The sequence below is a fragment of the Notothenia rossii genome (genome assembly GCF_949606895.1).
Source record: "Notothenia rossii genome assembly, chromosome: 11".
Taxonomy (NCBI): domain Eukaryota; kingdom Metazoa; phylum Chordata; class Actinopteri; order Perciformes; family Nototheniidae; genus Notothenia; species Notothenia rossii.
Window position 1 is genome coordinate 5,255,739 of NC_136910.1, and position 20,000 is coordinate 5,275,738.

The window sequence follows — 20,000 nt, forward strand, 5'->3', positions numbered from 1 at the left end:
ATTACTTATCGTGTAATGTTCAGGTTATTTATTTTCAACCTGTAGGTAGGTTTAGGTTTGCAGTTAAAAGACAAGGTAGCCATTGTGTTTCAAACAACATGGACAACAGGCTAATTGTTAAAAAGTGTTATGTTTATATATATATAGCATCTTCATTAAAAACACTAGAAGAAACATGAACAATGAAACGTTTTTATATATTTGACCTGTTTCTATCTATTAGATGCTGGAAAATCAACTATCGGAGGACAGATCATGTGAGTGATTGATTGATTGATTGATTGATTGATTGATTGATTGAGTAACCCTTTTTTAATGTTTGTTAATAATTAAACACAACTAATATTCCCCTTAAATGTGATACAGTGTGCCTTTTCATTTGCCAACTGTATAGAAAACAGAGTCCAGACCTGGCCAATGCTTGTTGTTGCCATTGTGTCGTGTTCCCTCTTACACAACACGGCTTTTCAGTTTTAATCCTCAGTTCCACTTTTGACCCCATAAAGCCACAGTGCAATAAATAATGCGTCACGTCCACGGCCATCTGGTCAGTCATCTTACCCTCTGTGTGTTTCCTTTCATTTTGTAGGTACTTAACTGGAATGGTGGAAAAGCGAACCCTGGAGAAATATGAAAGAGAGGCGAAAGAGAAGAACAGGGAGACATGGTGAGGAAACAACAATATTTACTTTATTGTGTCTAAAAACAACATGGATTCAAATATATATATACACCTAATATTAACCAATAAGAACCCGGACCCATTTCTACTTTTGGGAAAATTAAGGGGAACATAATTTAGACTAAATAGACCATCTAGATTAAAACATATACAGTTGCAAGAAAAAGTGTGTGAGCCCTTTGGAATGACCTGGATTTCTGCATAAGTTGGTCATAAAATGGAGGGAGCCACTGCTGTCCAGAAAAAACATTGCTGCACGTTTGAAGTTTGCAAAAGAGCACCTGGATGTTCCAAAATATTCTGTGGACAGATGAAACCAAAGTTGAGTTGTTTGGAAGGAACACACAACGCTATGTGTGGAGAACAAAAGGCACAGCACACCAACATCAAAACCTCATCCCAACTGTGAAGTATGGTGGAGGGAGCGTCATGGTTTGGGGCTGCTTTGCTGCCTCAGGGCCTGGACAGATTGCCATCATCCACGGAAAAATGAATTCTCAAGTTTATCAAGACATTCTGCTGGAGAACTTAAGGCCATCTGTCCACCAACTGAAGCTCAACAGAAGATGGGTGATGCAACAGGACAACGACCCAAAGCACAGAAGTCAATCAACAACAGAATGGCTTCAACAGAAGAAAATAGGCCTTCTGGAGTGGCCCAGTCAGACTCCTGACCTCAACCCAATTGAGATGCTTTGGCGTGACCTCAAGAGAGCGATTCACACCAGACATCCCAAGAATATTGCTGAACTGAAACACTTTAGTTAAGAGGAATGGTCCAAAATTCCCCCTGACCGTTGTGCAGGTCTGATATGCAACTATAGGAAACGTTTGGTTGAGGTTATTGCTGCCAAAGGAGGGTCAACCAGTTATTCAATCCAAGGGTTCACATACTTTTTCCACCCTGCACTGTGAATGTTTACATGGTGTGTTCAATAGAAACATAAAAACATATAATTGTTTGTGTGGTTTTAGCTTAAGCAGACTGTGTTTGTCTATTGTTGTGACTTAGATGAAGATCAGAACACATTTTATGACCAATTTATGCAGAAATCCAGGAAGTTCCAAAGGCTTCACATCTTGCAACTGTATATACCTAATATTAAGTGTTAATATTTGTGAAAATAAAGCAGTAAGCCTATCTATAATGTTTTAACAAATGGCTAAATTTGATTTACAATATGCCGTTATTTTACATGTTTTTTCAATTTAAAGAGGTCCTATTATTCTTTTGGGCTTTATACTTTAGGTTTAGGTCAGGGGTCTGCAACCTTTTTGACCAAAGGGACCATTTGGCCCACTTCTCCACCTATTCTTTTGTCTGGAGCCGCAAAACATATTAGATAGCTTGATAGCTTATAAAGTTGTATATATTGTCACATCATAGACAAAAACTACAGTTTATTTGCATTTATTATTTATTACACTACAGAAAACTGTTTACCTCTAATAATAAACAAAGAACTCTTATAAGGAGAATTAAAAAAAAAAAAAATACACAGGCCAACTTTAAAATAAATCAACACAGCACTTGGGGAGTCCTCTGCACATTTGAAGAAAAAGACCGGACCGTAGCAGGATGTGGCGCATATTTTAGTTGACCTAATTAAAACCGTTTATTTATGTGTCACAGTACCACCTCAAAATACAAGATACAAAACATTTTCAACCGTGCAACAAAATATAAATAGTCCGACAAATATTTTTCTTTTACTTCCTTCTTATTTTTGTCTAAGCTCAAGGGAGCCAGAGCAGAGGGTTTAAAGGGCCGCATGCCCCTCCAGAGGTTTCTAGAGGTGTGTGTGTGTGTGTGTGTGTGTGTGTGTGTGTGTGTGTGTGTGTGTGTGTGTGTGTGTGTGTGTGTGTGTGTGTGTGTGTGTGTGTGTGTGTGTGTGTGTGTGTGTGTGTGTGTGTGTGTGTGTGTGTGTGTGTGTGTGTGTGTGTGTGTGTGTGTGTGTGTGTGTGTGTGTGTGTGTGTGTGTGTGTGTGTGTACATTTTTGTAAAAAACACAAATGACTAGATTCACATGTTGGGTGCAGGTACCTGTCGTGGGCTCTGGACACAAACCAGGAGGAGAGAGACAAGGGGAAGACGGTGGAGGTGGGGAGGGCTTACTTTGAGACGGAGAAAAAACATTTCACCATCCTGGACGCCCCCGGACACAAGAGCTTCGTCCCCAACATGATCGGGGGGGCGTCACAAGCCGACCTGGCTGTGCTGGTGAGAGAAACAAACAACCCTATCCCATCCATAACGAGCCAAAGAGATGAAATCCTGTACTGACACATAGAGATTGAAAGTGCATATCGTGAGATGTCCCAATGCAGGAAAAAAAGTCCATTCAAACCTGTGCATTCGTTCCCCTCTCATCCTACTGATATATGTTATGAATACGCTCAAATGAATGCACGTAAATGTTCCTGAATGCTGGACTAACTCCTGCCTCCCTTCTTGCTTTGTACCAGGTGATTTCGGCGAGGAAGGGGGAGTTTGAGACGGGCTTTGAGAAGGGGGGGCAGACACGGGAACATGCCATGCTCGCTAAAACGGCCGGGGTCAAACATCTCATCGTCCTGGTGAACAAGATGGACGACCCCACGGTGAACTGGAGCCTCGACAGGTTAGCAGGGGCCGCCTTGAAATAGATACGATATTTCTGAATGCTGTGACAGTGGCCTTTCAACTTGTGTTTACATCATCGATTACTGAGCTTCGGCACCAGAACATTGTCTATCAGTGAATTCTTAGCATGGTTTTGGGATTCTGTTCTATTAACCCTTAGATGCCCTCAGAGTGCCTGGACCCTACACTCTTCCATAAGTGGGTCAAAAACAACCCGTATTAGAATAATGTCTTTTTATTCCATTTTTGTCATTTTGGTTAAGAAAAATCACTTGTATAATATTTAGTATTATATTTTGGTTCACACTAGAAATATTTTATATTTAATTTTTCACTATTTAGAATTTTAGAATTTTTTTACATTTTGAAAAAAACGTTTTGAACATATTGTCCCAAAGATCTCCGCTATTCTGAGACCCTCACAGTATTCCAGTCCCTTTTCAAAACTCATCTCTTCTCCTCTTGTCTACTCATAGCCCCCCCCCCATCAATCCATGCCGGTTGATCAAGTTTGATAGTCCTATACCCCCCACCCTAACCTTCCCTTATATTGTAAAGCGATGTTGAGTCCTTGAAAAGCCCTATACAAATATTATTATTATTATTATTATTATTATTATTATTATTATACTGACAGGTATCAGATCTTGCTGTGTAAAATAATCTTCCTGAGAGGTGTCACTTGTCTGTGTGGTCCACAGTGAATGTATTCCTGACAGCAACAGGTGATAAGAATCAAAGGTTCCCATTGGATCCCATAGGAAATGCATGCGGGTCATTTTTGACCCACTTGTGGAAGCTTGGGGTAGAAATACAAAAACTACAATTTACCCACTTATGCATCTAAGAGTTAAAGATGTTCTTTTTATAGTTGTGACGTCTTTCTACTTTTTAAAAAATCCATGTAGAGCCGTTTAAAATAGTTCAAAGCTCGATTTTAGGATTTTAATTCAAATGTCAGATTGCCTCTGGTACCATAGACTGTCTGGTACACAAAGATGGAGGCTCATACTGATGTTTGGAGTCATGATGTTAAGCCTTTCATATTTTATTAAAACATCTCATGGTTTTATTATTCCCTGCAGGTATGAAGAGTGTAAGGAGAAGCTGGTTCCCTTTCTAAAGAAGGTGGGCTTCAACCCCAAGAAGGACATCTACTTTATGCCTTGCTCCGGACTCACAGGTGCCAACCTCAAAGACCCCCTCACAGAATGCCTCTGGTACACGTAAGTACGCTGTGTGTGTGTGTGTGTGTGTGTGTGTGTGTGTGTGTGTGTGTGTGTGTGTGTGTGTGTGTGTGTGTGTGTGTGTGTGTGTGTGTGTGTGTGTGTGTGTGTGTGTGTGTGTGTGTGTGTGTGTGTGTGTGTGTGTGTGTGTGTGTGTGTGTGTGTGTGTGTGTGTGTGTGTGTGTGTGTGTGTGTGTGTGTGGGTGTGGGTGTGGGTGTGGGTGTGTGTGTGTGTGGGTGTGTGTGTGTGTGTGTCTCTGTCTGTCTGTCTGTCTGTCTGTCTGTCTGTCTGTGTGTGTGTGTGTGTGTGTGTGTGTGTGTGTGTGTGTGTGTGTGTGTCAATCAACAGATAAAGCAGATTAATAATGATAATTATTGCAGATTATAAATAAATCATTTAGGGACAAGGGGGTGAGATTAAATAAGTTATATTTCTTCTCACTCCTTTTCAAACACTAGATGTGGCACTGTTTATGTTGCTAATGCTGTTGTAAATGTCATTTTTTATTTATTTCTTTTACATGACTATGCACTGCAACATTTGTTTTGTTTTGTAATTATTTATTTTACTTTTTCGAAATAAATGTATCAATCAATTTATGATAATGTCAAATACACCTATAATTGTATATCTATTAATCAGAGTCTCTGACAACAGATATTAAATGTGAGTGAACGAGTGGATTCTTTAAAAATATGATGATTTTTCTTCCTCTCCAGGGGGATGCCATTTATTTCCCACTTGGACAGTTTGCCAAACTTCACCAGATCCAACGACGGACCGGTGAGACTACCCATCGTAGACAAGTACAAGGTGAGCAGCTGGAGGCCTTTGAGCTTCTTTCTAAAGGGATAAATAGAGAAACCTGAAGAGAGAAACCGAGATGCAGTGTCTCCGCTCTGGCCTCAGCATTAGAGTGGGCGACACATTTCTTCTGGTTTCTGTTTCCTCTGCCAAAGTATTTTGATGTTTCCTCTCCAGTTTGTCATCCTCCTTCCTGCAGGGTGGTTTTTATAGAGCACGCTGAAATGCTTCTCAGCTTCTTGACACTGACACCAAGTCAATTCAAGATCTTATTTATTATCTCTGCTGTGTGGAAAAGCAATAAGGGAAATAATACCTCAAGATATTTGGATGGAAAATAGACTAAATAAATTACATAATGTAAAAATACATTATTTTTTATTTGTTGCTTTACTTCCCCATTTGTTTGTTCTTATTATTTTACATGGATTGATTCTTTTTTATGGCACGTCAGATTACTATAAAAGCTAAACGGACTCAAACTAAATATTTGAATTATTTAATTTCTATATTTTAATTTTATGTTTTTTTGTATTTCCACCTTTAGTTTCTTATTAATTTAGAGATGTATAGACTTGTATGATTCCACACACACACACACACACACACACACACACACACACACACACACACACACACACACACACACACACACACACACACACACAAGCTTCTTGGCTCTTGCTGTTGGACTCAGTTCAGATGTGAGTGTCGGTGGAGTTGCATTAGCTCGCTCACATTAATGATCCGTCCACATCTCCTCTTCATCTCCTCTTCATCTCCTCTCTTCATCTCCTCTCTTCCTCTCTTCTTCCTCTCCTCTTTTCATCTCTTCTCTTCCTCTCCTCTCTTCATCTCCTCTCTTCCTCTCCTCTTCCTCTCCTCTCTTCATCTCCTCTCTTCCTCTCCTCTCTTCATCTCCTCTCTTCCTCTCCTCTCTTCCTCTCCTCTCTTCATCTCCTCTCCTCTCTTCCTCTCCTCTTCCTCTCCTCTCTTCCTCTCCTCTCTTCCTCTCCTCTTCGTCTCCTCTCTTCCTCTCCTCTCTTTCTCTCCTCTCTTCATCTCTTCTCTTCCTCTCCTATTCCTCTCCTCTCTTCCTCTCCTCTCTTCCTCTCTTCCTCTCTTCCTCTCCTCCTCTCCTCTCTTCATCTCCTCTCTTCCTCTCCTCTCCTCCTCTCCTCTCTTCATCTCCTCTCTTCCTCTCCTCTCTTCCTCTCCTCTTCCTCTCCTATTCCTCTCCTCTCTTCCTCTCCTCTCCCTCTCCTCTCTTCCTCTCCTCTTCCTCTCCTCTCTTCCTCTCCTCTCGTCTTTAAGTTGGTTTAATTCTCCTCTGGCTGTGATTGCATGAGAGCGTTATGTGGAGTATATATGATTTAAACTGGGGTCTCTTGATCAGAGGGGTTTATGGGTCAGATAACTGAGAGCTGCATGCTGACAGCACAGACGGTCACCCTCATTAAGGAGCACTAGAAATCCTGATTGTACACTACTATGATTCCTTCACTTTTGCACGCCAGCAGCGCTTCATAATGCATGCTTCAACGAGTATCATATAATACATCTTTAAACGTACCAGCCAAATATCAAGTGGAATAGTTTGAAATCTAGGGAAACACATGCTTTGCTTCTGTTCAAAGTCAACTTTAAAGGTGCTATTTACCCATTTATCTAAGCGTTGATGTGCTCGGCTGTAGCTTTTTGAAAGTGTGTGGGAGTGTTTTGGATGAATTCACATACTCTCTAAATGTTCCAGCCAAGTGAGCTCAAGATGCCTAAATGATCAATCTTTTGCCTTTTTATTATAACGGTTAATAGTTGCATGTCATCAGCATGATAATGATATTAGCCTCCTGATATGTCCCTGCTGTTGTGGGAAAGAAACGTCTTTCCAAAAACACGATACGGTGTTTTCTTTTAGTGCATTAAGTCTCAACTGCCTTTCTGTACTCTAGTATACAAACACAATACAGCTAGATGCCATACAAGAGGAAGCATATCATTCTCAACACATTTCTACTACTGTGTGTGTGTGTGTGTGTGTGTGTGTGTGTGTGTGTGTGTGTGTGTGTGTGTGTGTGTGTGTGTGTGTGTGTGTGTGTGTGTGTGTGTGTGTGTGTGTGTGTGTGTGTGTGTGTGTGTGTGTGTGTGTGTGTGTGTGTGTGTGTGTGTGTGTGTGTGTGTGTGTGTGTGTGTGTGTGTGTGTGTGTGTGTGTGTGTGTGTGTGTGTAGGACATGGGCACAGTGATCCTGGGGAAGCTGGAGTCGGGGTGCATCAGTAAAGCGCAGCAGCTCATCATGATGCCCAACAGGGTGAGACCTCCTCTCTGCTGCTCACAACAGACCCATAACACTTCCAGTAGTTGCATTATTTAAAATAACAATAGATAGAACAAGCACTGAACATTTAAATAATACAAATGTGTGTGTGTTTCAGCACACAGTGGAGGTCCTCAGTCTGCTGAGTGACGATGTGGAGACGGACGATGCGACTCCCGGGGAGAATCTGAAGCTGAGGCTGAAGGGCATCGAGGAGGAGGAGATCCTGCCGGGGTTCATCCTCTGCAGCCCCGACAACATCTGCCACTCTGGACGCACCTTCGACGCACAGGTGCTTCACAAACAGATCATAAAAGTCTCTGCGTCCAAAATCTACCTCTGAAGTTCAGTCATTCAAGTCGATGCTTCACCATTTATTATCTGGCATAGAGTCATACTAATAAAAGCCAAGTAAGTAGATCACATTAAAAGTGACCAGTAGGCTCGTGTTGAGGTGGGAGGTTTATTTATTGAATTATATATTATTATTATTATTATTATTATTATTATTATTATTATTATTATTATTATTATGCGCCGCTTAACCCCTTCTACTCCAGTAGGACTCAGATGAGGGTGTTGAACTTTTCCTTGTACATGTGATGTTTTGGTGTTGTTTTTTTGTTTTGTTTCTTGTCAAGTGGGAACTGAAAAATATTTTTTTTTACTTTTTTGTGTTTCTCTTATTTTCCTATGATACTGTTATGATTGGCTGAGAGTAAGAAAATATGAAGGACAGACAATCTATTTCTATTTATTATTTTATTTTGAGAAAGTGGGCAGGTAATATAAGATACATTTATTCTCCCTGCTCCTTTTCGGGTACGGTGCGTTTACAGAGCCATGTTCTGTAAACAATTGTTAGACATGAAGTTGTGTGTACCATGAACGGAACAAATAAAAAATGAAATGTAATATATATATTTTTTATTTCAGATCGTCATCATTGAGCACAAGTCAATCATTTGTCCCGGTTACAACGCAGTCCTTCACATCCACACCTGCATCGAGGAAGTGCAGATCTCAGTAAGTTACTACTTGTGGGGGAAACTTCTGAAGCAATGGGAGTCAGGACTCAGAGAGACACGAGGAGAGCTGGAGCTTTGATGGCAAACACTGACGGTTTATTTGGAGCTTCGGCCGGAGAATTCACAAGACATGTCACGGGGCACGGTCTGACCACACGGTTGAGATGCCACAATCAATTCTGAAGAGCCCTCCTGTAGCTCCAGGTTTGAACTAGTTCAGAATGTAATAATCAACATCCTTCAATAGATAGACTAAACAGCTGAGGACACTGAATCACAGTTGTTGTCGCTTATGGCTCGGGGTCATCTACACCCAGAGAAAGATGTGTTCCAGGTGTCCCACAACAATAACTATCTCTGACCGAGAGTAGCCCGGTCACAAACTGGCAACATCAACACCTTGCTAGGGCAGCCCCTCCTTATGGGGGATAACGGCTGCTCAAGGTTGGTCAGCTGCGCCAGAGGGCGAAGGAGGAGGACATGCAGGGCAAATGATTCCCCAAGACTTCTAACATATTCTGTTTTCATTTCCTATTTTGTTTGATCACTCAGTTGTGATTGCATTTCTCCACTGTGGTTGAACTTGTTTACATCCTGCCTGCAGGCCTTAATCTGTCTGGTGGATAAGAAGTCGGGGGAGAAAAGCAAAGTCCGACCGCGCTTCGTGAAGCAGGACCAGGTGTGCATCGCCCGGCTGAGAGCGGCAGGAACCATCTGCTTAGAGACCTTCAAAGACTTCCCTCAGATGGGACGGTTCACACTGAGGGACGAGGGTGAGGAGAGAGAGAGAGAGTGTGTGTGCGTGTGTGGGGGGGGTGTATGGGGGGGTGGTGTGGGGGGGGGGGTGTGTGTGTTAGTAAGAAAGTTTGAGTATGTTTGTCTTTTATAAAGTCATAAGAGAATCAAAATCAGAACACTTTAGGTATCCTGGAGGAAATTGGGTTTCAAGACATGTGCTCCATTTTTAGAATGAAATAAGAAAATATAATTAAAATATTTATATAAACATACTGGTAAGAGCTAAAGTAGCAATGTGCAATAAACAGATAAAATAAGAAATATTTGTTGTTTTGTACACATATACATACTTTTTAAAATATTATATATTTACATATTATAGATTGCATATACATTATTTTACAAATTAATTTTAATTAGCATTTCCCTATTTTTAAAACTATTTATTTGTCTCTCAACGTGTATATAAAGACTGTATATATATAATTGTTTATTTCCATATTTTTTTTATATTTATTTATGAATTCCTTGCATATCAATTATTTATTTTAATTTTTTCTCCAACTTTTATTCCTTATTTTCCAATTTACTAATGTTAGTGTTCAAATAATCAAATGTGCGTTAACTTTTGTTCATGTCTGGCTTATTTCTTCTCTCCAGGTAAAACCATCGCCATCGGCAAAGTGCTGAAGCTGGTCCCAGAGAAGGACTAAACGCCTCGTCAGCAGACCGTTGTTCTTCCTCTTGTTACCGGGGAGAAACGCTGCCGACAAACAGCTGCTCTCTCTTCACACTCAACACGCTGAAGAGAAGTCCAACGACAACCAGGAGAGGGATCGAGGAGTTCAAATAACGTCACACGAAGAACACAAGACTGAATCAGTTTTTTTGATGAACTATATTAAGTGAGAGACCAAGTCCAGTGTGTCAGCTTTCTCATATTGAGAGCTCAGCTATGCCACTAATGTAGCTACAAGCCCCGCCCCCTTCTGTATTCCCACGGCTCACCGCGATGTCGGCTCGCTACGCCATTTGTTTTTAGAATGGAGATGGATGCAGTGTTACTGAGTTTGGGGAGGATATGACCACAGACAGATTTCATATCCTGCAAAACAAGAGCAGGGTTAGCCTGTAGTTATAATTTGCAAATCACATCTCCCTTTTTAAAAGCGGGATTTAGGAAACCTTTTATTTGGTTTTTAAGGATTGCTGTACCAACATTTTGAGTTTGGTCTCTCTCCACATGAGATGGTTTGATCTGATTGGGCTCACATACTACTCTGATTAAAACCACGGATAAACACAGACACACACACACAGCTGTTACATAATCTAAACTGAAAATAAATTATCAACGCTGCGTCAGAAAAGTGTGTTTTCTTTTATCAAGTATCCTCACTTCAGGTGGATTAATCAATATTCAGTGTATCAATACTAATGCAAAATCCCAACATTTAACATTTTACTTTTGAGGTATCCTTTGTTGATTTAATATAATTGGATGTATTGCTAACTTTGTCAACGGATGACAAAAACTGTTATTATATTTCATTCTACCATAAATATGCAATTTTTGCTTTTAACATTTTAAATGTTATGTTCTATCTTTATCGATCATTTGACTTTACTTTCCAAGGTATTTAGATTATTCCTACAACATTGTTTTTGCTATTATTTGACAAAGAAACACGTGAGAGAATAAGATATACAGGATTAAATGACACGCTGTTAATAGATTGCAACGGTTAGAGAATAGAAAGAAGGGAATTATCAGGAGAAATTAATAAAAATTGACATATTAATAACATTTTAAAACACTATTCTATCCGAGCATCTTATAGAAAAGACATGGGAAGTAAAAACATTTTTAATTAAGCTAAAGAAATATTAGCCTGATTAATTTATTTGTCTTGAAAGACAACGCAATCGCAGCAGGTGGCGATAGTGCGCCTCTGAGCTGTCAACCAACGAAGAAGAAAAAGGAATCTACCCATTGCGCATGCGTGTGGAGTTTACACGTGAAGCAGACAGCATGGCGGAGACAGCAGAAGTTGCGATAGACCGGACCCAGGTAAAAACTGTTTTCTTTGTCCTTTAATACATTTAAACTAATAATAAATATATAGTCTGTTAATAAAATATTAAATAACCAAACCATTGTTATTATTCGGTTGTAGCTATAAGCTTAGTAGCATTAGTTAGCTTGTTTTCTTTGCTGTTTAGCAACGAAGCTAATTCAAAGCAACATGTCCGGATCTCTTGAAGAAAAATGGAGTCTGTCGGTGGGTCTTCATGGCATTTTATAACTGGATTTGATCTCTCTGCCAGGTGAAAAAGGCCGTCCAGGCTTTGCAGGCTTTCCTGAAAACCAAGTCCACCGGGGACTCTCTGTTCCTGGACGACACTCAGCAGATCAGCCTGCTCTTCACCCTCTGGAAGATCCCCCCGAAAGCACAGACCATCCGCATGTGAGTCCACTGACAGCCATTACAGCTGCCTTCATGCCTAATCTGTTATTTTACACTCGTATCAAGTGACTTTACTGATATCAACATTATTCCTCCGTTTACCCATGGCCAGCGGCCTTATAGCCCCTGTTTTACATAACTTAACAACATCTGACTATAACTTCATTTGTAAAGAGTTTTTGAATCAGAAAATGTTAAAAGGTATTTTTGTATCTACTCTGATACTTGTATATATTACTAAATAGCAGATTACTGATCTTAATTTGAAACTTTGCAAATACTTATTTCCTCTTCAATTAAAATAGAGGACAATAAATACCTCTAAAAATGCCTGGAGGTATTTTCGATAAATGTACAAATCTGCTTTCTATGTTTTTAATAACCCTCCATACTCATAATACTCTCTGTGTGATTACTAACCCCTTTAGAACAACATAGACTAACCATTTTAGTTTTTAGTTAGTTTTAATATGAACAGCACCTTAGCAGCCCGGTTCATTCTGTGAAGTGTTTGAACCGGACAATATTTGGTGCCATAGAGATTCAACGTAAATCCAGATGGACCTCCTCTACCCATGGAGCCTGTCTCTACAACTTTGAAACACAACATGTCATGTTCATATTAGATATACCTGCCTTTCTTCTACATGTGCTACAGTGCTTCTTTTCCAGAGCATGGACGGTGTGTTATTGATAATGTCTTCTCTACAACCCCCCCCTCTCAGTCCGTTGCCCCATGGCCAGCGGTCGGACACAGAGGAGGTTTGCCTCTTCACCAGAGACGAGCCCAACATGACCTCAGATCAGACCATCAGGTTTTATAAGAAGCTGCTTGCAGAGAAGGGAGTGAAGAACATCACAGAGGTGAATACCAGTCAGAGAAACACTCAAATAAAGACGGATACTGATTCGATTATTCCTGCATTTCATTTAGCTGACGCTTTTATCCAAAGCCACTTACAATAAGTGCGTTTGACCAAGAAGATACAAACTTGAAGAAAACAGAATCATATAAGTACATCAGGTTTCATAGAGCCAAACATTTCAAGTGCTACTCAACTGGCTTTAGATAAGCCAGTCCTTTATTAGTATACAAGTGCTTTGTTAGGAATTCTTTGTAGCATGTAATGTATGCACACCTAGTGGAAACAAGGACATGACATGGATGGATGACTTGTGCAATTCCTTAGCTCTGACTTAACAACATTTAACAGACATCCCTTCTGTTAACACAACATGGCTTTGATATAACATAAAGCCTATCAAACATTTTCAAAGTTATTACAAACTCAAGATAAATTAGATGGCAAACAAAACACATCCAACTAACATATGAAACATTGAGCGTCCCCCGTTGTTCGTCTACATTCAGCTCTTTCTACTGATGTTAACCACCTTCGTGCTGCGTCTTGTTTCAGGTCATCCCGTATAAAGTCCTGAGGACGGAGTACAAACCTCACGAAGCGAAGCGCCGCCTTCTGAGTAACTTCGACATGTTCCTCTCCGACGACCGCGTCCGCCGCCTGCTGCCTTCTCACCTCGGGAAACACTTCTACCAGAGGAAGAGGTAACACCTTCTTTCTCATGTTGCAGATTCAGGTTTTAACCCTCCTGTTGTCATCGGGTCAAATCTGACCGATTTAATACTTTCATCAATCATAACTTTTTAGTTTTACATTCGATTGCATTAAGGCTTTATGATATCCGTCACAGTAGACATTTGAACATATGAAATTGCTGATCACCACTTCCATTGAATTTTGGATGATTTAGTCAACTTTGTAACACCCATGGTGTTCCCGCTCAAACATGACCGCCATAAAGAAAAGGAATTAGTAACCATCCAGATCAGATAAAACACACACACCCACACACACACACACACTCTAGATGCGTGTGTGTGTGTGTCCCCCCCCTTATGTGCCCAATCACACCTGGCACACGCAACACATGTTCAGTGTCTGTTCTTTGTATTTACTGCAGTTGTTCATGTATACCAGTAGTCTGATACAATATGTACAGTTTGAAAGGGTGTTAAATTAAATGTGGTGATGAGTAATGTTTTTTTTGTTAATGTAATAGCAGTTAAAACAGGACCGGTCAAATTTTACCGCAAACACCAAAGTAAGGGGGGGAACAAGAAGACAATAGGAGGGTTAAGCGTCTCGGTTAAGCATTTGATTCTTTGTTCTCCTAATGCATTGTTATGTCATTCTTGTTTTTCACAGAGAGCCGCTGTGTGTGAACATGCTGAGTAAAAATCTGGCCAGAGATATTAGTCGAGTGATCCAGGGCTCCTACCTGAAGGTCACCAACAAGGGCTCCTGCTGGTGAGACCCCCTCTCTCTGATACTAACCCCTGTAACCTTTAGAATAACATAAACTAACAATTATAGTTTGAATGTGAAAAGCACCTTAGCAGCCCGGTTGATTCTGTGAAGTGTTTGAACCGGACAATATTTGGTGCCATAGAGATTCAACGTAAATCCAGATGGACCTCCTCTACCCGTGGAGCCTGTCTCTACAACTTTGAAACACAACATGTTATGTTTTACATGAAATACCTGCATTTCTACATCATGTCATGTTTCCGCTTCATGGTTCAACTTAACTGGCTCTTTTTTCGGTTTTCCAATAAGTAATAATTGTGGTTGTTACCTGATACTCTGTTAGTAACACTGAGTTGAAAGGTAACGTTTAAACCGTGCAGAACACTGATGCACAAATAAGGCTGTTTGTAAAATGCCAATCTTTGTCGAAAGTGATTCTTATTATTCCAATAAACTCAGTACTTTTCTTTGAGAAGCCACTGGTAAAACAATGCAGTACACACCGCCTAACAATTGCAGGGTTCTTACGGTCATTAAAAACCTGGAAAAGTCATGGAAATTCAAAATGCTAATTCCAGGCCCTGGAAAACAATATTTTTCCCAAAGTTTTGGAAAAGTCATGGGAATGTAAATAAAGTTGCATCTAATATAATTTATATTTTATCTAATTGCCGAAATAGTAACACTATAATGATAATACATACTGTATCGTATAGTAATGAACGTAAAATGGCATTTAACTGACAAGGTGTTTTGCTGGTGAGAGATTTGAGTTGCTTCAGCGTGTAGAAGCTAGTAAGCCTTTTGATTAGTTTTAGATAGGAACAACATGTTTCATATGCAGACCTTGTTTTCCTGTTCCATGTTAAAATAAACCATTTTCAGTGGTACGCTGAGAGAGTAAATGTTTTGGTCATGGAAAATTAGGTAAAGGTCATGGAGAAGTCATTGGGGAAAAAGTGTATGCACAGATGTTCCTCTGTTTGGGTCACTGGGCTTCTTCAAGCGGACGGTGGTTGAAACGAGATGTTGTGAGTCGAGTTGAGCCGGACCATGAAGTGGAAATGTGTCTTTGGAGTTCCCCACAGTCCCCCTGCATTAGCTAACCTAACTGTCCTGTGTCGCAGCATGGCTCGTATTGCCCACGCCGGCATGACCGCAGACGAGGTGACAGAAAACGTTGAGGCTGCTTTCCAAACTGTGTCGACCAAACTACGCACGGTGAGTCTAACGGCACACGGCAGTAGTGTTGCTACTTATGCGAAAATAATTGTATTTGTTTATGGGTGTTTTACAGCCCCAAACTCTAAACGACACAAAACCATTTATAACTATTTGATAATGTCCTTATTGTGTTCTTCTTCCCACCCGGAGTTATGACACCTGTCTTGTTCAATTTTCAGCTCACCTATTGTGCAAAATCCACTTTGTCACGTCTCTTCTACATCAACATGTGTCCCCTCTTTTTCATGTCTCTTTTACATCAACACGTGTCCCCTCTTCTTCATGTCTCTTCTACATCAACACGTGTCCCCTCTTCTACATCAACATGTGTCCCCTCTTCTTCATGTCTCTTCTACATCAACATGTGTCCCCTCTGTGGAAAGAGACTCTGAAAGTTTCAGGAACAAAGATTCTCTCTCTTTTTGATCCATTTCTATAAAAACCTGTCTGAAAATGAGCTGATCAGATTTTGGCCACTTTATGATGTCATAACTATTTGGCTTGAGTAACCATTAGCCAATCAGCAACCAAGGTAACCCCCCCCCCCCCCCCCCCCCCCGTTATCACCTGAATCTCCTCCTAGAGCACCATTGAGTTCTTTGTAACCAAATGTCTCTCAGAGGGGCGTGGGGAGGGGCTCCTTATTTTCATCTAAAGTCGCAGACAGAGAATCAGCACTTTGGAAACAGGGCTGAAACAGAGGGGATTATGGGTAATGCTGCAATGATCTGTTTGGTGTTTCAGCCAATCAGAGACAGGTTCTGTATATATCTGAGACCTGTGATATATTGATGAAAGACAGTCTAATAGGGGACCTTCTTTTAAAGGCGTTTTCCAGCCACTTTATGCCACCTCAAACTCTAATATATCTTTGTATGTCTCTGAACAGAAAGGACCCGTGATAAAGCTGGTTCACATCAAGACTCAGATGTCTGTAGCGCTGCCCCTCTACACCTCCAACCTGAACCACCTCACTGCGCTGGACGAGGATCAGAAAGCGACAGAGGCCGCCAAGCAAGAGGTGAGAACAACTCATCAGACTCGAATAAAAACTCCTCCTTCTTTAAAGAATCTGTCAATAACCAGCGGCTGTGTTTGTGATTCTCAGGCTGCGGCTAAAAAGCTGGCAAGGAAAAACAAGAAGACAGAGGACGTGAAGAAAAGCGAGGGGACGGGGGAAGAAATCCCACAGCTGGTTCCCATGGGAACACCAAGCAAGAAGCCCAAACTGGAGGTCAGTGCTTTAGTTCCTTTATAGCCCAACATTAGCCACCTTTAGCTTAGCGTGGTGAAGTGAAGTCATGTGACCGTGCTGTAGTTCCTTTACAGCCCAACATTAGCCACCTTTAGCTTAGCGTGGTGAAGTGAAGTCATGTGACCGTGCTGTAGTTCCTTTATAGCCCAACATTAGCCTCCTTTAGCTTAGCGTGGTGAAGTGAAGTCATGTGACCGTGCTGTAGTTCCTTTTAAAGCTTAACGTTAGCTTTTTACATCTTGCGATTGCATTTACGCTACAAACATCGTAAAACGTTGTTAATTTGTGGAGATTTTCCTGCTGAATAAAACATATAAGCACTAGGGATCGCCGATACTGATCGAGTGGGCGGGGCCTATGGGGATCTTCCATTTAAAGTGATGTTTAAAACTCAGTTAATGCTCATTCACTGGCGCTTCCAGAAACAACAACCAACATAATTATTACATTCAAATGAAGTACATTATTCAAGTTTACATTAACTTTGGATAATAACACGGGAGAGGAAGCAATGCTAACCTCCGGGTCGGCTGGTGAGAAAGCATCATCACTGCAGCACTCTATTTGAATACTGATTTTAAATATGTAATCCGACTCATTTTCTTTGTTTCTTTTGCAGAAAACACCCAAGAAGAAGCAGCTGGAGAAGGCGCCCACGACGGCTGGTGGGAAGAAAGGAAAAAAAACACAAAACAAAATGAACAAGAAGGGCGGCAAGGGCGAGTCCAAAGGGAAGAGGAGAGTGCCCAAATTGAAATGATTCTGCTCTTCACACGTTACCTTCAACATGGACATTTTACTCAGCACACAGGACCAGATCGCTCACACTGGTTCATATATATTCAGTCTGTTTTGTCTCGTTATGCCTGGATGATGCAGAATATAAAGTTTGTTATCTGAAATGAACTTTGGCTCTGTTGTGATTTCTAAAATATAGCCCTCCAACAAAAGGCTTTTCACTGGAAGACAGAGCTAACAATGCTAACAATGTCTCTGTGTACTTGTGGGCATTAATAATCCCTTCCATGGCGACACGGCCCTGAAACTAGTGAAGCTTAAAGGGAATGCAGCCTTTTATGACATAATGAATGCAGCATTTCACAATTGTTTAAGTTGTTTTTGCAACTTCCATGGGAAAACAAAATAGTTTTGAGAGTTTTTTGCTCAGTATCGGTTATTTTGTCAGGGTTGTTGCTGGATGAGTACGTTTCCTAAATCCACAAATGATTGCTTTACCTTGACTTTTACAGCCAACACCTTTTCTAACAAATCTAAATGTATGTGAAAAGCAACTAACGTCAACATCCTAATGCCATATTACAGATGACAAGCAAAAAGTTGTTATGCATTATGTGAATTAAAATATTTGTGAACCTTGTGTCTGCGTATCATGACGTTTACTCGTGTTTTTATTATTGTACTGGGAGAGGGCTTCACGTGCATTTATATCCAGTCGCTATTTTAAACTGTATGAAAAAGGCCTTTTCTAAATCCTTCTGATGGCTGGTGATTATTCATGTGGAGTTTAGATTATTTTTAAAACTGTTAAAGTTAAAGGTGGGGTAGGTAATTCACTTCAGAACACTTTGTATTATATTCCATGGAATGCACTTAACATCCCGATAGCAATTAATACATTAAATGGTTTGACAATAAATCCATACAAAAATATCATCTGTGGAAGCCGTAGCGCTGTAAAAAGCACGACCAATCATCTGAGCCGGCCCGGCTAAAGTAACTGGATGGCCTACCTGCCTGTCAGCCTTCCATCTGTGCACAAACTTATCTCGTGCCCTCATTGGTCATGTGCGCGTTCGTGTGTGTTGGAGGATGGGCTCTGTGAGGAAGGGGCAGATTTTTTCCGGTTGTGTAGTCGTGTACTTTCAAATTCTAGCGCACTCGAGCTGGTTTTTTCATACCCTACCTTTAATATCCTTTGGAATTATATTCTTGACATCATAAAGGAAAATATTTCCTTTTTTTTACCGCCTTTTGTTAGGGAGAGTATTTATACCACTCAGATATTGTTGAAATTATAAATAAATACAAGTCACAGTGTTTTATTTAAGGTCTTTGATAATCACCAGCAGGCTGGTGTTTAACCCCACAAACACTTTCCTCACCTCTTGTGCCCTTGAACACATTCAGAGTGTTGTCCTTGGGCTCTGTTTGCTGATGGTGGTCATGTACAGGCTATATCTTCTATATCCGATTACTTCCTTTTGTTCTTATTATCCTCTGGTTTGTGCAGCTGCTGTCAGCTACTCACACAATACTCCTACAACTATACCCCCCATAAGGCTTTGTACATGTATAACTAAAGATGTAAAATATAAGAGGCTCTGAGGCACTAAAATATTAATTTACAAAGACAGTATGGATATTTTTTTTAGGTTTAATTAGTGGTTGAAAGTAGTTAGGTACATTCACACAAGTACTTGTACAATTTGTAGGTGCTTGTACTTAAAGGTAGGGTAAGAATCGTAAGAATGGAGAAACCAGCTCGAGTGCGGTAGAATTTGAAAATACGCAGCCGAAAAAAATCTGGCTCTTCCTTCAGATTTCCTCACAGAGCCCATCCTCCAACACACAGGAACGAGCACATGACCAATGAGGGCACGAGATAAGTTTGTGCACAGATGGAAGGCTGACAGGTAGGTAGGCCATCCAGTTACTTTAGCCGGGCCGGCTCTGATGATTGGTCGTGCTTTTTACAGTACCACGGCTTCCACAGATGACATTTTATTATGTATTTATTGTCAAAGCATTTAACGTATACATTGCTATCGGGATGTTAAGAGCATTGCATGGAATATAACAAAAAGTGTTTCTGAAGTGAATTACCTACCCCACCTTTAAGTGTTACCATGTTTTACTCTTTTATAGTTTAACCCTACCGCCTTTTTAAAAAGCAAATATTGTTATTTTTACGTCATTAGATTTTTTTAAGTAATCAAAGTTAACTCACTCGACCTTTAGCAGCTGTGATACACGCATTAATGCATCAAAAATCATAATGTACCATTATTATAACTTTTTATTTGGTCCTTTAAGCTTATTTGGATACCAATACTTTATGACTAATATGCCAATGATAAATCATGAAATATAGTTCAAGGTTAAGCTACCAACATTTAAATAAACATCACTTTTACCAAGTAATGCTTCATAATCTAATTGAATACAAGTGTTTCTAAGTACTTAATGAGTCCTTTGACTTTTGTACTTGTTTGTACTTTGTAAGAAGTTTTTTTTTATACTAATATGTCTGTAATTCTACTTAGGCGTGTAACACAGTATGTTCA

General features: G+C 40.3%; 2 protein-coding genes across 2 annotated transcripts; both read left to right on the forward strand.

The window, feature by feature from the left end:
• Positions 1 to 137: 137 nt before the first annotated feature.
• Positions 138 to 10,778, forward strand: gspt1 (G1 to S phase transition 1). The gene is made up of 11 exons (XM_079656849.1): positions 138 to 257; positions 590 to 667; positions 2,723 to 2,903; positions 3,149 to 3,303; positions 4,391 to 4,531; positions 5,252 to 5,345; positions 7,566 to 7,646; positions 7,771 to 7,944; positions 8,589 to 8,678; positions 9,285 to 9,453; positions 10,079 to 10,778. Coding segments are annotated over exons 1-11 (1,218 nt in total). The 5' UTR covers positions 138 to 255; the 3' UTR covers positions 10,132 to 10,778.
• A 556-nt stretch (positions 10,779 to 11,334) lies between these two features.
• On the forward strand, positions 11,335 to 18,073 carry rsl1d1 (ribosomal L1 domain containing 1). The gene is made up of 9 exons (XM_079656850.1): positions 11,335 to 11,489; positions 11,747 to 11,886; positions 12,612 to 12,750; positions 13,305 to 13,453; positions 14,115 to 14,216; positions 15,344 to 15,437; positions 16,330 to 16,461; positions 16,549 to 16,674; positions 17,315 to 18,073. Exons 1-9 carry the CDS (start codon positions 11,418 to 11,420, stop codon positions 17,453 to 17,455), a joined length of 1,095 nt encoding a protein of 364 aa, XP_079512976.1. The 5' UTR covers positions 11,335 to 11,417; the 3' UTR covers positions 17,456 to 18,073.
• The last annotated feature ends 1,927 nt before the right edge of the window (positions 18,074 to 20,000 follow it).

Coding starts and splice junctions, on each gene's coding strand:
- gspt1 (XM_079656849.1), top strand. Junction 2,904..3,148: donor AAGCCGACCTGGCTGTGCTG/GTGAGAGAAACA, acceptor GCTTTGTACCAG/GTGATTTCGGCGAGGAAGGG. Junction 5,346..7,565: donor CCATCGTAGACAAGTACAAG/GTGAGCAGCTGG, acceptor GTGTGTGTGTAG/GACATGGGCACAGTGATCCT.
- rsl1d1 (XM_079656850.1), top strand. CDS start 11,418: ATGCGTGTGGAGTTTACACGTGAAGCAGACAGCATGGCGGAGACAGCA. Junction 13,454..14,114: donor CACTTCTACCAGAGGAAGAG/GTAACACCTTCT, acceptor TGTTTTTCACAG/AGAGCCGCTGTGTGTGAACA. Junction 16,462..16,548: donor CAGAGGCCGCCAAGCAAGAG/GTGAGAACAACT, acceptor TGTGATTCTCAG/GCTGCGGCTAAAAAGCTGGC.